This window comes from Artemia franciscana, chromosome 3 (genome assembly GCF_032884065.1).
Source record: "Artemia franciscana chromosome 3, ASM3288406v1, whole genome shotgun sequence".
Lineage (NCBI taxonomy): Eukaryota > Metazoa > Arthropoda > Branchiopoda > Anostraca > Artemiidae > Artemia > Artemia franciscana.
In genome coordinates this window covers 5,064,989-5,080,216 of record NC_088865.1, presented here as the reverse complement: position 1 = coordinate 5,080,216, position 15,228 = coordinate 5,064,989, and the positions used below count along the sequence as shown (strand labels likewise).

Genomic DNA, 15,228 nt, shown 5'->3' with positions numbered 1-15,228 from the left:
ATTCCATCTCTTAAGCTCCCTTGTCTCAGGAGGTGGGATAAAGAGTATCCCCCTAAAAAAAAAAGTCTAAATCTTTAAATACAGAGAATTAATCCGTTAAAATTCAAAAATTTGAGACAGAAAATTTTAACAACTTTACATAGCCTAAAATATAACCAAAAAAGTGTAATTTAAAGCAAAATGATCGGAGTGTATGTGTACCCCAGACCTTAGAAGGGTCATCCCCTCCTGAGGAGGGATATAGAGTTCCCCTTAAAAAAGGCCAAATCTTAAAATGCAGAATAATAATCGGTTAAAACATCATGCAATGAGTAACCTCCTGAACAACGGCTGAGTAAATTTGTGTTTATTAAAGTAAAAAATTGAAACCATAAAAACGTATTTGGTTTTCAGTAAAGCACAAATCATTTTCTGGCCTTGAGAAGGCATGGGGGCTATCAGCCCAACTCATGTTAATTTTTGCTCGTTTTGAATTTGACTTGGCTATTTATTGTAATCTCTGTTCGTTTTGAGAGTTTCATTTATTTATTGATAGTGATTTGTGGCACAAAAGAAGTGCTCACAAGAACAGGTCAAGCTAATGGAACCTTCAATAGACTACCGAAAGTTTGCAAAAAAGCTTCTCTACCGAAAGTTGTCTTAAAGCTTCGCTCTATGGCTGAAATTGCGACTCGCTAATAGCAACATCATGCCAGTTCTGCTTCACGCAGCCAAAACCTGGAACTTGACCGAGGTATAGGAGAGTAGAGTCCTTGCTTTCAATAACACAAGTCTCAAAAGAATTCTCCAAGACTCACTGACAGCGGAAAATAACCAACCAATGCAAACATGACTTGAGAGGCCAGCCTCTTGGACAGTTACCACGCATGGACAGTTCCTGACTATCAAAGAATGATAATAAATGAATTTCCACCCTCTTTACATGCATGAAATGTACTTAGAGGAGTACAAAAGTACAGAAAAATAAGAGTAAATGGAAACAAAACAAGAAAAACGCAAAGAATAAATAATAGCTTAAGCAGAACAGTCTAGCGTTACAGTTAAGGGGAAAGTCGACAATATTTTCGACGCAGCCAAAACCTGGAACTTGACCGAGGTATAGGAGAGGAGAATTCTTGCTTTCGACAACATATGTTACCGAAAGCATCACATGATATATATATACATATATATATATATATATATATATATATATATATATATATATATATATATATATATATATATATATATATATATATATATATATACATGAACAGTAGCGAAAAGTTTGTCTAAAAACGACACACATCCTAGCGAACTAACTGAGAAGATCGCAGTATGCCACAGCAATAGTTGGGGTTGCTTCTTAGCATTCAGTCAGATCGCATCATATGTAATGCGCTAAACAGTGGTAATCACTCGTGTGCGAAGAGGCGGAGTCATGAAGAGAGTTCTCAATTGATGCTTTAATGGAGAGTATAGAAGTTATCGTTTCTGTTCGTATATATACATTTATGCTGGGCTGAACACCTCAATATACCTTCAGTGGGAGGATATAGTAGAAGCAGCAAACCACTGGGAAGATTGACTGCTCCTTATTGATGCACTGGGTAACTCTGGAGCACAGACGGATCTAAAGTAGAATTCGGAAACTTAATGAATTGACTTAATACACTGTATTTTCCATACATTTAAATAACAATTAAATGTGGATCTAAAATTCAAACAAAAAATATATACATATAATTTTAGAGCACTGTCACAAAAATATTTTATGAACCAAAAGAACATAAAAATAAAAAAATAAACAACAGCAAACTAGAGAGAAACCGGGTCAATCATTGGCTGTTGCGCAATAATTTAAATTCATTTGAAGTAAACAAAATATAAAAGTAATTAAACTAAAAATAAAATATTAGTTATGAGAAACCAGAAATATTACATAATAAAACTACATTATACTCAACCGTCGATAATCAAAATACGGTAAGCGCAAGAAAATAAGTCTTGAGCAGTTATAGTTTGAATCTCCAAAATTAAGGCGGAAATAATGATACATATATTGTTTTGAGTTGAATCAATCAAAACAAGACATTTACAAATATCTCAGATGTCACCAATCGATTAGGTAGTTCCAGTAAACATAAAAAAGTTTGCCCCCCCCCAAAGGTTTTTAAAATACTTTTTTTAGGATTCTCATTGAAAAGATCGAGAAAAACAAAATACGATTCCCCTAGAGTGTGAACAATACATCATTTTTTGTATCTTTAAACACAAAAACAAAAAAACACAAAAATAAAATCCTTGAGGCCCCACCCCATCTACATTTTCGTTAATTGGTGCCCCTGCACTGCTTGCTGTTATTCTTGTAGATCTAGGTATGTTTTTATTGTCAGTTCCATTAAGAGGCTAGTGAATCATAGAATACATTATGCAAACGTAGATTTGGCGTAAATAAAGATCCAAGCACGATCAGTAGTATAAGCAAAATCCAATTAACTTGAATTTTAAACCGTCTTAAGGATTTTAGAAAAAAAATGTTCAGGAACCTGCTTTATGTTACCAAAATATGACTATAAAACGATTTCACTGTGCAATAATTTATCTAGAAAATAACAGTTCATCTAGAAAGTTATATAGAATAAAACAACAAATTATTCTATTGTACGAATACAGGCAGGTTCCAGTTTCTTAGAATTTCCAATTTTCAAAATTCAGAAAAAAGATTTCGCAAATGCAATGTATTTTTGGCAACTAATTGGTCATCGAAAAAAAATAAGAAAAAAAAAAACTCAAAAAGCGAAAAAGTACGAAAACAAATCATTCCATTAAAATGCAGGCGATCGAGGAGCAGGTTTCAACATATTCCCCGCCAACGCGTCACAATCATCAACTTTCTTCCACGCCATGAAAATTGGATTTTTCATACTAGCCCTCTGATCAATTTTGGCCAATATTTCGTTTGACATAAGGGGACGAACTCGATAGTTCAGACATCCTCTCTGCATAAACTCGTTGCACATCATTGTGTAAATCAGACGTACGTAACGAGCATCGAAGCAATTGTCAGAATCAATTGACTGGACGAAATGGCTAGATATCCTTTCTAGATATTCTTCTGTCAGTATCGGGACAATATAATCAACCTAAAATGTAATATAGTAATAATAACAGATATAATGTAATAATAGTATTAATGAAATAACATAAAAATTAAACAAGACATCCTGTCTAAATATTCTTCTGTCAATATAGGAATAATTTAATCTAACCCAAAAATATAGCAATAATCATAAATATAATATTATACCATTAGTAAAATAATATAGAATAAAATTAGATATCCTTATTTAATATTGTTCTTTCTGTATCGGGACAATATACTCCGCATAAACGATTAATTATGATGAGAAACATCGCGCAATTATAAGAAAATAGTGACGATAACACACAAAATTGTTGTACACAAAAATATGGTGTTTTTACCATAAAATAAAACACGGTGAGAAATTTCACGGTGAGAAATGGAAAAAATTGGGACCATAACACAAGAAGCATGACAAGTAATTTTAAACAAAAAATGTTGTCCGTGGACCACGACATAAAATGAAGAGAAAAACACTGAATAATAATGATAATATGGTAAGAACATCACATAAAGCATTAAATATGATGTCGTACAATTTATAGTATTATTACCATGGCAAAGAATATGGCTGGGAAATAGCTGGTACTAACAGAAGAGTTAACTAGATCTACGTTGCATGGGCAACGTGAGGTGTTGCGGCAACCTTTGCTCGGCTTCGCCGAGTAAAGTGTTGCGAGAGCAACACTTTGGTTTTGTTTCCTCGCTGCGACTAAACGCTGAAGTTGTTAATCTGTAAGGATGCTAAAATACATACTAGGTACACCAACTCGCAAAAGTTGCAAACTCCTCATTGCTAAAGATGATTGTAGCCTTACAGCCGATTATTACTTACAAGTCCCCTACATGTCTTACCACTGGAACCAAATTGGTCTTACCATCAAATACAACGGAAACAAAAAATAGGTACACCAACTAGTAAGAGTTGCGAGCCCCTCATTGCCGAGGATGATTATGAGCTAACAGCCGACTGTTGCTTACAACTCCGCTATATGTCTCACAATTGGTATCGGCCTATTTTTGGTTTCAGTGTGTACCTTACTACTGAAGTTGTCAACCCCTTTAAATTTTCAAACTGGTATATCTCATGAAGGAATTTTTGTACAAAAAAATGGATGACATACACTTTGATCAGCTCATCAAAATCTATCGACTGCCGTCGAAAAAAAAATCTATCTGCCTTAGTTCAAAAGTTGACTTTTTTGCCGTAGGCCAACTTTCTAACGTCATCACTTAGAAAGGAGCAAAGGATAAACTCTAATTTCTTTAGCAATGAGAGAACTTTTAAAGTTTAAGAGGCACATCTGATACCATTTCTCTACCGCAATCCCAAGTGCGAAAAACCGAATGATAAACTCAGCTGAAATCACGAACAGAAATGGGTAGAAACAATAGATGGCAGCACTTTCGGACCCGTGGGAAAATGCCGCTTTTTTGCTTCTCTAAATTTTTCTATTTATCACTCAAAGAAGATATATTGGCTGTGGGGCAGGGTAACTGTCGCATATATTTAACACTTATAGATTTTAGTCCATCTTCAATTTGAAACTGGTGCCTGCCTGCTTGCCTGCTAGAACGGAGCTTTCCACTCGAAAGCAGAAACATGGTTTGATGAAACGAAATCTTGGCTGCATAACTTCAGATAGTCCTCTCTGACATAGGCTATACAACTCCTCTTCACTTCACACACTATAGGCTCTGGCTCAAGGACAAGCAAAAACCATCCTTTTTGGCCCCAGGCAAGAGTTCTACGAAGCTTTCCAAAATGTAAAGTCATATTCATCAATCCGGCCTAAGGTCCAAACTTTCCGTAAAAACCGCAGAGGTTAGACCCTTACCACTTTCTAGGAATAAGCTGAAATCGGGGTGCAAGGAACAAAAAAAAAAAAAACACGACAAAACCAAAGTGTTGCTCTCGCAACACAATACGTGAGATTAGCACTCAAAGTTTGACATTCTTCCCCTGGAAACAACAGAAGGGTGGAAACAACACCAATCGAGTGGAAAGATAAGATGTAGGGGGTGAGGGCAAGCTAAAAAATTGCTGGTCAAACAGTTCCCACTGAACACTCATAATCCACTGCACACGGCCCTGTGCAGTAGTAGAAAATGGCCACTAATAAAATTGCGGGTGTTGGGCAAGGTGGAGCCCCCGTCAGTCTCCGTCAAATGACTCGACAAATTTTATTGTTCAGTGTTATATTGATATCCGGTTTATTTTCGTCAATTTAAAAGTTCCGTAGATACAAAGCGCTTGGAACTTGATATTTATTTTTTCGCTTGTTTAAATAACACACTCATTAGAATTCATGCAGATATTGTCGAGGCAGTTTCAGAAATGCTCAGAAAATCGATCAACATTCTATTTACTCTTTGAGGAACAAGGAACTTTTTCTTTTTACCCCCAAATAAAACAACATCCAAATCTATTTAATCGAATGTAAAAATATAAATGAATTGATAGCTTTATCTACAAAGTACATTAAAATATTAATTCAGCGCGAAAAACAATTCATATTCACATCAAGATTACTTGTAGCCATGAAGCTCTTAAAACAAGTCAAAACCTGGCCAACTAAAACAAGCTGATACCTTAAACGAGTAAAACTATAATCTACATGACAATTGAAGTCTGTCGAATGAAAAGAACCAGCCAGGTATAGCAAATTGAAAGCAAAATTCACTAATCCCCCACGAAAGTGTATCAACAAAATGAAACTGATATGAATGAATTTGGATTACTAAATGAATGAGCTGAAAAGGAATAAAATTACGCCTGAAAAGGAATAAAAATAGTACACTTTTACTAATGCACAAACAAGACGTTTTACAACAAAAATCTAAACAACCAAAAATTTTCAACGCTCATCTGAAACCGAAGCGAGTCGAACATTCAACCGGATAATATTTTTTTCCATCTGACAAAATGTAACCTGGCGGCCGAAGAGATTGATACTCCTGTTAAAATCAAACTAATAAGCAAACTTCGGTCTCGTAAGAATTGTTAAGTCCAGGGCACCAATTGGAGGCAGAGGAGTTGAAGGTACCCTTTCGTGATCTCCCCTAAAGATCACGCCAAAAATCTTCCCAAAATTTGGGGAACAAAACTTTTACTAATGCACAAACAAGACGTTTTAAAACAAAAATCTAAACTACCAAAATTTCAACGCTCATCTGAAACCAAAGTGAGTCGAACATTCAACCGGATAATATTCTTTTCCATCTGACAAAATGTAACCTGGCGACCGAAGAGATTGATACTCCTGTTAAAACCAAACTAAAAAGCAAACTTCGGTCTCGTAAGAGTTGTTAAGTCCAGGAACAACAATCGGAGGGAGAGGAGTTGAAGGTACCCTTTTCGTAATCTCACCTAAAGATCAGGCCAAAAATCTCCCCAAAAGTTGGGGAGATTTGTAAAGCCCCACTTCGATCCATCTTTACTGAAACAAATGGACATAAAACCTGTCCCTTCCCCCTTCATTTTTCAAATTGCCACTCCTGAATAACTCCTGAAATGATTTTTCAAAGAAATTGTCCCAGTTAGCAGCATCAAAGATCTTAACAGGCACCTTGAAGCTTTTGTTCCCCTGTTCCAAGCTCTTGGTATCTTACTTTTCTGCAGTTCTAACAACCATCTAGGGCCAAACAAAAGCAGATCGTTCCCAACCGGGGTGGCATGATATCATAAAGAAGGGTTTAATAGAAATTGGAACTTCTTGGAAGGGTGTAGAAGAGGGAAGCCTTTAATTGATTGGGATGAAGGTGAAGCATACGTAGCTGTGTTGGTCTCGGGTGGCTGAGTGCTGCAATGAGTTGTAGTAGTAGTAGTAGTCGTCCGATGATTTAGAGAAACGACAATTGTCGAAAAACGACAATGATTTAAAGAAACGACAATCATTCGATGGCTGAAATTCAGCTTTATCCATCTATTGAATCACATTCTTAAAATGTGCCTTTAATTTTTCTTCTTATACTGAAAAAATATGATCAACATGTGGCAGAAAAATACAAAAATAGGAATATTTTTCTATTTATGAGCTATTTTAGATCATTTTTCTACGAAAAACTCCAAGCATCGTCACAACTCTCGCTCAGTGAATGGAAGCATCTATAAAAACAGTATCGTGTCCAGATAATTCCAGTTACTAGAGGCTTGCTGCAAAATCGCATATTTCAGAAGGAGTACAAAACTTTCATTAAGAGAATCGCACCCATTTGACTCCATCGCGTGTTCTTACAGATTACCTTAGACCTTAGATCCTCCTGAGCCATCGGTGGTGCACAGGGCGTCGACAAAGTCTCTCCATTCACCACGAAGCTGTGGGGCTGCAGTGATATCTTCCCATTGCGGAGTGAGGGAAATGTTTGTCTTTTTCAGGTCCCGATCATACTGCCTCCGCAATGTGTGTTTTGGTCGGCCTCGTCTTCGTCTTCCTTCAGGCTGCCATTGATACACTCTTGAGGGCAGTCTGTCTTCGGGCATGCGTAGAACATGACCCAAATATATCCATCTTCGTTTCTTCAAAACTTCGGTCACTATGGGCTGGTTTGTTTTCAGCCGGATTTCCCTATTGGTAATTTTCTGATGCCAACTGATTTTGAGGATCCTAAATTTACAGGACAGGAAATCGTTTTTCAGAATTGCCCAACAAACTTTCTGCCACAACTTTTACAAATTCATAGAGCAAATTCAATATCGGATTAAATGCAACTGCTCCATACAGATAAAACGAAAATAATGAATGCCGGCTGTTCCTATTCACTTCTATGCCATCTTTTGAGAATCTCTAAATTGCAGGCGGAGAGGGCACTCTAATTCATTGATTAATTTTTTTGGTTTCATATGCCAATCCTTATGCATTTTAAAGGTAGGGTGCACAATAAACACAATAGTAAAGAAACAATAGATTCAACATTAACCTTTTCTTAAAACATAAAGCCTAAATATTAAAACCGACTGAAGCTTTACCGAAAACGTGCTTATACAAGGCTGCAAAAAACAATTTTCTCCAACTGTATGACTGGCCTATGGAACTCCCTTAACCAGAATATAGTCCTATCCCCTAGTATTGAAGCACTTAAAATCAGCTGTCGACAGATACTGGTGCAGCAAGTTGTGGGACACAGTTTGGGATGCGCTCAACGAGCTGAGTCATCATCATCATTAACTGGTGTCTACAGGAGTTGTCTTTATCGAGGGCAAGTGACATTTAAGGTAAGGTAACTTTAAGGTAATATTTACTATTAGAAAAAAAATTATATTTCTACAAAGCATGAACATCAGAAAAAGAAGATGAGGACACAAACACTAATTATATGGAAAAGACAGAGTTAAAATTAATGACTGAAAATGACTTTTTGTAGCTTTCTTTCTATGTAGATATTTTGTCTTCTATAAAAAAAAAGTGAGATGTTTAATATTTTACTTTGAGTTGTAGCAAAACGATTTCGATCCGTAGATAGCTATGAAAACAAACTGTAGTAGGTACAGACACCCTTAAAAAAGAATTGTCAGCATTAAAAAATTGTTATTTGTTCTATAGAAATTGCTCCGGGTCATTTCTTTTTTTAAATATAAAGAAACCTAGCAGACTGTTTTTCCTCCAAGCTTTTTGTTGACTGTCTTTCCTCCAAGCAAATTACCTCCATTTTTACGAAAAAAAGAAAATACTTGATCAAAGCCCAAAGATCGATCAGAACATTGTACCGAACGAAAAATGCTTATCAAATTTGTATGTGCCCTATTACACCTCAGTGTTTAATAAGCACTAGTCTAGTGTTATTTTTTTAAGCATGACGGCCATTTAGGTGGAACATATTCTTGACTAAGAAAGTTTGTCAAAGAAAATTATTATGATTCAATTGCCTTGTATTACAGCTGTCATTTCCATTGCAAATTTTTCCCCATCCCAGTGTGAACACTAGAACGTTTTTAGAGGCTAACCGGTTCACAAAGCTGCGTTTTCGTGCCATGTCATATTTTCTGTCAGACTTTCTCCGTTTTATCCATGCAAGTTCATGACTTCAACGGCCGCGTTAGAACATAACAAAGGCACTGGAAAACATATCCGTTTGTGTCGTAGCTTCTCTGTGGAGGAAATCTAACTTATGGTTATAGCTTTTCCGTTTGCGTAATAATTTGTGAAATAAACCGATTTGATATGAACCGATCTTTACGTTTTTGCTGCATCCACTGTGGTTGAAACGTTTAACGATTATTAGAAACACAAATGAGCAAACTCAGGCTAAGATACGGCTTTAGCCGTGAGTCTAGCATTACAAAATAAGAAAATTAGGCATGTAGCCTATCACTGGAAGTAAATACATTTAACTATCAGCTATGCTTGTCGATTAACAGGCATAAGAAATGAAAACCGCCAAGTATACTTTATTATGAGGAAGAGAGGATATACATCCCCTCCCAACAAGAAAAATTCTAAGTCGCCTTACGACAAAGAGACTCGGTGTAAATACAGAAGTTCAAATATTAATAGGGCAGTAAACTACTGGCACAGTGGAACCTCAATGTAACGAAACTCATCACATTAAATGCCTTGACATATAGAACTGATGGAAACGGGGCAAGGGGCATGATGGCTAGGGCACGTTCTGCGGATGAAGGATGGCAGATTGCCGACGATTGTCCTTTTCGGCCAACCACCTAGGGCTTAAAGAAAATCAGGACATCTGACGCAGCAGTACATATACAAAAATTTCTTCCATTCCCCTTGAATTACCCTATCTACACACTGTTAATTTTATCTCTACATTTTGAAATAATTGTAGTAAAACCCCAATGAAACGAAATCTGGTGGCTTTTACTCCTCTCAAGTCAAATCTGTTCATCAAGGTTTTAAACAAAACCCATGCAAATCGAAATAATTTCTTCAAAAGAAAAACTTGTCAATGACATGCTAATCCATGTTTAAAGGAATGGACGGATAATAGATGGACCTATCTATCAACAAACGAACTAACATCATTTTTATACAATCATAATATGGGGAGTTAACGCCAGAATCGCCTCTCATGCCAGACTATCTGTCTTGGCTTTTTCCACAATTAGCCATGGCTTGATGCCCACAACTATTCGACTTTAATTGAAAATCAATCTGGGTAAAGTACGATGACTGGAAGTCAAAATAACACGTAGACAAATAACCATTTCAAAAACTTTCATAAGTAATTTCTTATAAATAATAATTATAACTATACAAATTATACAAATAACTATACAACTGATGTAGAGTAATATTTTATTTGAAGTAGATCTTGTGTCCCGATAGACATGTTTTTTTCGTTTGTTGTTTCGGTGAGAGATTTTTGATTTTTGTTTGACTCATAAAACCAATGAAATATCTTATCTGTAGTATTCCTTAAATTCATAAAGAAGCTTCAAATGTTCTATCAAAAGTTATTGAAACAATTTTACATGTTTATTAAGTGTTTTAAATGACTTAAATTATTGTCTTTATTAAAAAACAGATATTTATTGCTTGTTATATTCTCGTTTGTTTATCTCTCCTGAGACATATAGAATACCCTAGAAACTAAGAATTATTGATGCCCACAATTATTCGACTTTAATTCAAAATAAATCTCCCGGTTTATCAATGCTGTTATGAACTTCTATACATCAAACTTTGTGAGAAATCACCTAGATACATCGAATGTCAATATATAGAAATCCTCGATACAACAAATTTTTCTTTCCCTCCTTGAGTTTCGATAAATCGAGGTCCCGCTGTGTATCATTATTTTTCGAAGTAGTAAGTACAGAATGTTGCGATTGGCAACCTGAATAGTCAAAAATTAAGTGTTAAAAGTCTTAATCTTTTTTCGTCAAATTCCCTCTTTTTTCATTTAAGAAAAAATCTGTCTTAAAATCTTCATTAAAAGTATTTTTCGACTGTATTTCAATGGCAATATAAGAAAATGGGTATTATTAAAAATTAACGGGGACAACTGCCCTCCCACCAATGGGTACCCCTGAGTAACACAAAAGATAGCAAATAAGATTTCAAACAAAATTACCATTATTTTTTACATCAACTACGATATCTCTCGCATTCTTACCATGCTTACCTTTACTTGTCTCTAATTGAAATACCTTCATCTATATATATTCTATATATATCTATATCTATAGATCTATCTATAGAAATATCTATCTGTTACAGCAGTCCTCTCCATAGCATAACACTAAGTCGACTACGATCACCTAAGTCTTATCTACTTTCAGGGTAACAGGATTAGTCAGTATAGACTTCGACTTATAATAATAAAACTAGAGTTTTACAAATAAACTTTGACATTTAGTTCAACTCAAATTTCACCAAACTAAGATTGCTTTTCCTTTTTTCTGTCCCTTCAAAGTAATTTAATTTATGTTGGGGCAGACCCAAAAACCTGGGTCGAGGTTTCTATTGCCTTACCACCCCCACACACTGCTTGATTAGCAGTTAAGAGAGGCGTTGATGGAAAAGAGGATTCCTCCTGTGTAGCTTCAAATTCCTGTGCAATTCAAACTAAGAGCCAAACAATCATTTCATTATATTCATTTCGTTTAAATTATTCCTTCATTATATATTATTTCAAATTCTAGCCAGGCTTATTTTATTCACATCAGGAACTTAGAAACTAGTGATGATGCTGATGCAGTTTCGTCAATATCTAATCTGATATTCATTGTAAATGTTCATTCCAATCCCATTATTATAGAAAGTGAATAAGACATACATGACTAAAACAGTTATCAACACATTGACTCCACAGGTTTCCAAAAAAACAATAAATTAATTATACTAACCTCAAAAAACCACTTTTGAATAATTCCCCAGGGATCAACACATAAAAATTCTTCGTTTTCTTCTAAAGTGACAACACCCAACCTTGGCAAACCCGGTCGATGTTTTCGGAAGCGTTTTGCAACGTCTTTAGCCAAATCTCGACCATCATTTGCATATGTTAATAGAACAACTTTAAAATCCACTCCTTTTTTTTCTTCAATTTCTCCTTTTGAGTCGCAACTCTTTGCGTCTTCAAAATCGTTGTTTTCTATTAGGTCTTTGCATCCGTTCTCTTCGTCTTTTTTTGTCTCTGGCGCTGCTTTCAACTGCAAAGGGACGCTTTCAACGGGTCGAGATTCAGCTTGTCCAGTGGAAAACATTGAAATACTGCGAACACTTGATACTCCCGAGTCTGAATTGTTATCTTCAGGTGTCTCATCCGGCTCAATAGGGAGCGGAGGGTATCCGGAGTTGTAGAGCTGAAAAAGCTCTAAAAAAAATTGAATATGTAAAAGAAAAAAGGCACAATAAAGTACATTAATTACAACACTACCCTCTTAGAAAACGGTGCCACAAACACCTCCCGCCATTCCATTTTAAGCCTAGATCTTGTTTTGCTACCCAATACTACCTGGGCTGAATTGTTATCTGCCGATGTTCCGTTTGATTCAACATGGAGCGGAGGGTGTCCGGAGCTGTAGAGACAAACGAAATATACGATTTTTTTTGGGGGGGGGGCAGAATTTTCTTCGGGAGTGAATTTCTACAGGGAGAATTTTCCGTGGAGGAAAGTTTCCGGGGGGTAGTTTTTCTGTGGGGAAATATTACTGCAGAAGAATAGAAGGAAATTTCTTGGGATTATTTGAAAAACTGCAAGAAGTTAAATAAAAAAAAAAACAAGTTTTTTTTAACTGAAAGTAAGGAGCAACATTAAAACTAAAAAAAAAACAGAAATTATTCCATGTATGAGGGGAGCTGCCCCTCCCTCAGCCCTTGCTCTTAAAGAAAGATTGCTCAAGCACAAAAGCCCTCCAATTTAAATGAAGAGTATTTACAAAGAACTTTTGACTTTTTTAACTGAAAAAGAGTTTTTTTTTAACTGAAAGTAAGGAGCAACATTAAAACTAAAAAAAAACAGAAATTATTCCATGTATGAGGGGAGCTGCCCCTCCCTCAGCCCTTGCTCTTGAAGAAAGATTGCTCAAGCACAAAAGCCCTCCAATTTAAATAAAGAGTATTTATAAAGAACTTTTGACTTTAAAGTAAAAAGTGAGGGGTGAGAAAGGGGCGCCCCCCCCCGTACGCAGAATAATTTCTGTTCGCTTTAAGTTTTCTTTCAGTTGAAAAACTTGTTTTTTTCTAAATTAAGTTTATAACGAATTCAAGACCCCTTACGACACCACGTCTTTCAATTTGAACGAAAATAACATAACACCGTGTAATACTAACCAGTTTTCATACCATGAGCGCCCACTACTTCCAAACTTTTATTTTTAGTAATAAACAACTTCATCATATCGGGTGATCGTGTAGAAGTTGCGCACATACTTTATGCCTCCGATGATACAAATCGAAAATCGTTTCACAATTCTGGTTCAAAAAATGTACCACATACCTTCCTTTCAGTTGAAAAAGGCGGTACTGGAGTATGGGGTCTTAGAGCACCACCTGTCCACTTTGATCCTTTAATTATACCATTTACAAATCATTGTATGATTCCAAACACAAATAAGGGGCACAATGCCTACCAGTATGCCCAAAAGTTAGAGATGGAGGTGGCTGGGCAGGAAGTGCTCGAAGGCCCACGGCCCATTTTTGTCGTCAAATCATACAGATTAAAAAGTCCTTGTATGATTCTGACTGACACAAGGAGCAACATGCCTAATTTTCTGCTTAAAATTTTACGGCGGATAGCTGTGGGTATGGAGATCAAAGACACGCTTTGGTCTCAGATTATACAGATTGAAAATCCCTTCCCTTCTAATCAAAACTCTGGATGTCGCTGCCTGTATACCTGAGAATTCGTATCAAGTCTTAAAATTTAGAGTTGTTATAGATTTTGGAGAAGGTACTTAAATTTCAAACACATGACTGATAGAATAGTGACAAAACAGGCAATACGTTCGCCTGTTTATTATGTTTATAAATATATACATTTATTATATCTATAAATATAATAATGCTACCATACATGAGACCTTATCTCAGAGTAGACAGAGGATATAGTAGAAGAAATGAGTCTAAAGAAAAAATGAATTACACTTGAAAAATGAAAATTTCGATTGCAACTCTGTATAATAAGTCCTGGTTTTGCGCATTTACATTTGTTTTAAGTCTGACATGTATTTTTCAAGAGTGCTGAACAAGAAAATTGAATCTAATATCTTAACGTGGATTAATTTGAGCCACAAGCGCGAGTTAACCCCTTCTCAGTGGAAGAAGAATGAAAGTATAAAACAAAATTAAATACGTAAACCAAAATAAAAAGGGAAACATAACGAAGGACAAAATTAAAAGAGTTGCCAAATAGCACCAGCGACAGAAAAAATCCCAGATGTAGGATTAACGATTTAATCATTTGTTCTGGAATCTATCTTAATTAGGGTACCTCAATAAGCTTAATATCTTGTCAGCAAGGGCGTATCTAAGATTTTCGTTGTTTTTTGGGAGGGGGTAAACAAACTTTACAAAACACAACATAAATTTGTTTGATATGCATTTCGTTATCTTTTACGTGTTGGACAAAAAATTCAGGGGGGGTGGATAGTTAAACCCAGTAGCCCCCACCCTCTGAATACGGTCTTGCTTGTCAGGTTTAAATTTATCTGAATGTCCTTTTATGATTGCTTGAATTAAATCTTGTGTTTTATTAGGTTTGTCTTTTTTTGCGCATTTCATTCTGTATTCTCCTTCTTTTTGCACTAAGCAAGGCTGAATGGAGATTCTAGCCTGACTTTTATTCTCTTGTAATTGTCTAACTTTCATTCTTGCGCCACGTTTAGTCAGTGTGGTTTTACAGCTTATTAACTTGAACCCGAAGAAAAAACAGGCTCCATTTTTTTCTAGATATTTTAGCTAGCAGCTTATTATAGAACTTATATGACTCTGTTTAAATTAGAGTTGGCTTAGCTGGTTATTCTACCACAGAAAAATAGAAAGTTTTCTTGTAACAAATGTTGTGACTTTAATGCTTTTCTTCCTTTTTACTTGCTTAAAATGTAATTCAAAAGAACCAATCAGGTTTTATGTCCTTTTTACAGGCTCGAAATTGGACACGACAACAAGAAGTGGGATTAACGGACTTCTCCTTCC

General features: G+C 35.7%; 1 protein-coding gene across 4 annotated transcripts in view; it reads right to left on the bottom strand.

Annotated features, from left to right (window-relative positions):
• Positions 1-1,643: 1,643 nt before the first annotated feature.
• The window catches only part of LOC136024793 (uncharacterized), a 43,495-nt gene continuing 29,910 nt past the window's right edge, over positions 1,644-15,228 (bottom strand). For all 4 annotated transcript variants that reach the window (XM_065700257.1, XM_065700258.1, XM_065700259.1 and 1 more), the window contains exons 4-5: positions 11,937-12,406; positions 1,644-3,128 (exon numbers count right to left, since the gene is read on the bottom strand). In XM_065700257.1, the coding sequence (XP_065556329.1) occupies positions 2,811-3,128; positions 11,937-12,406 (788 nt within the window). In that variant the 3' untranslated portion in view covers positions 1,644-2,810. The remainder of the gene's footprint in view (positions 3,129-11,936; positions 12,407-15,228) is intronic.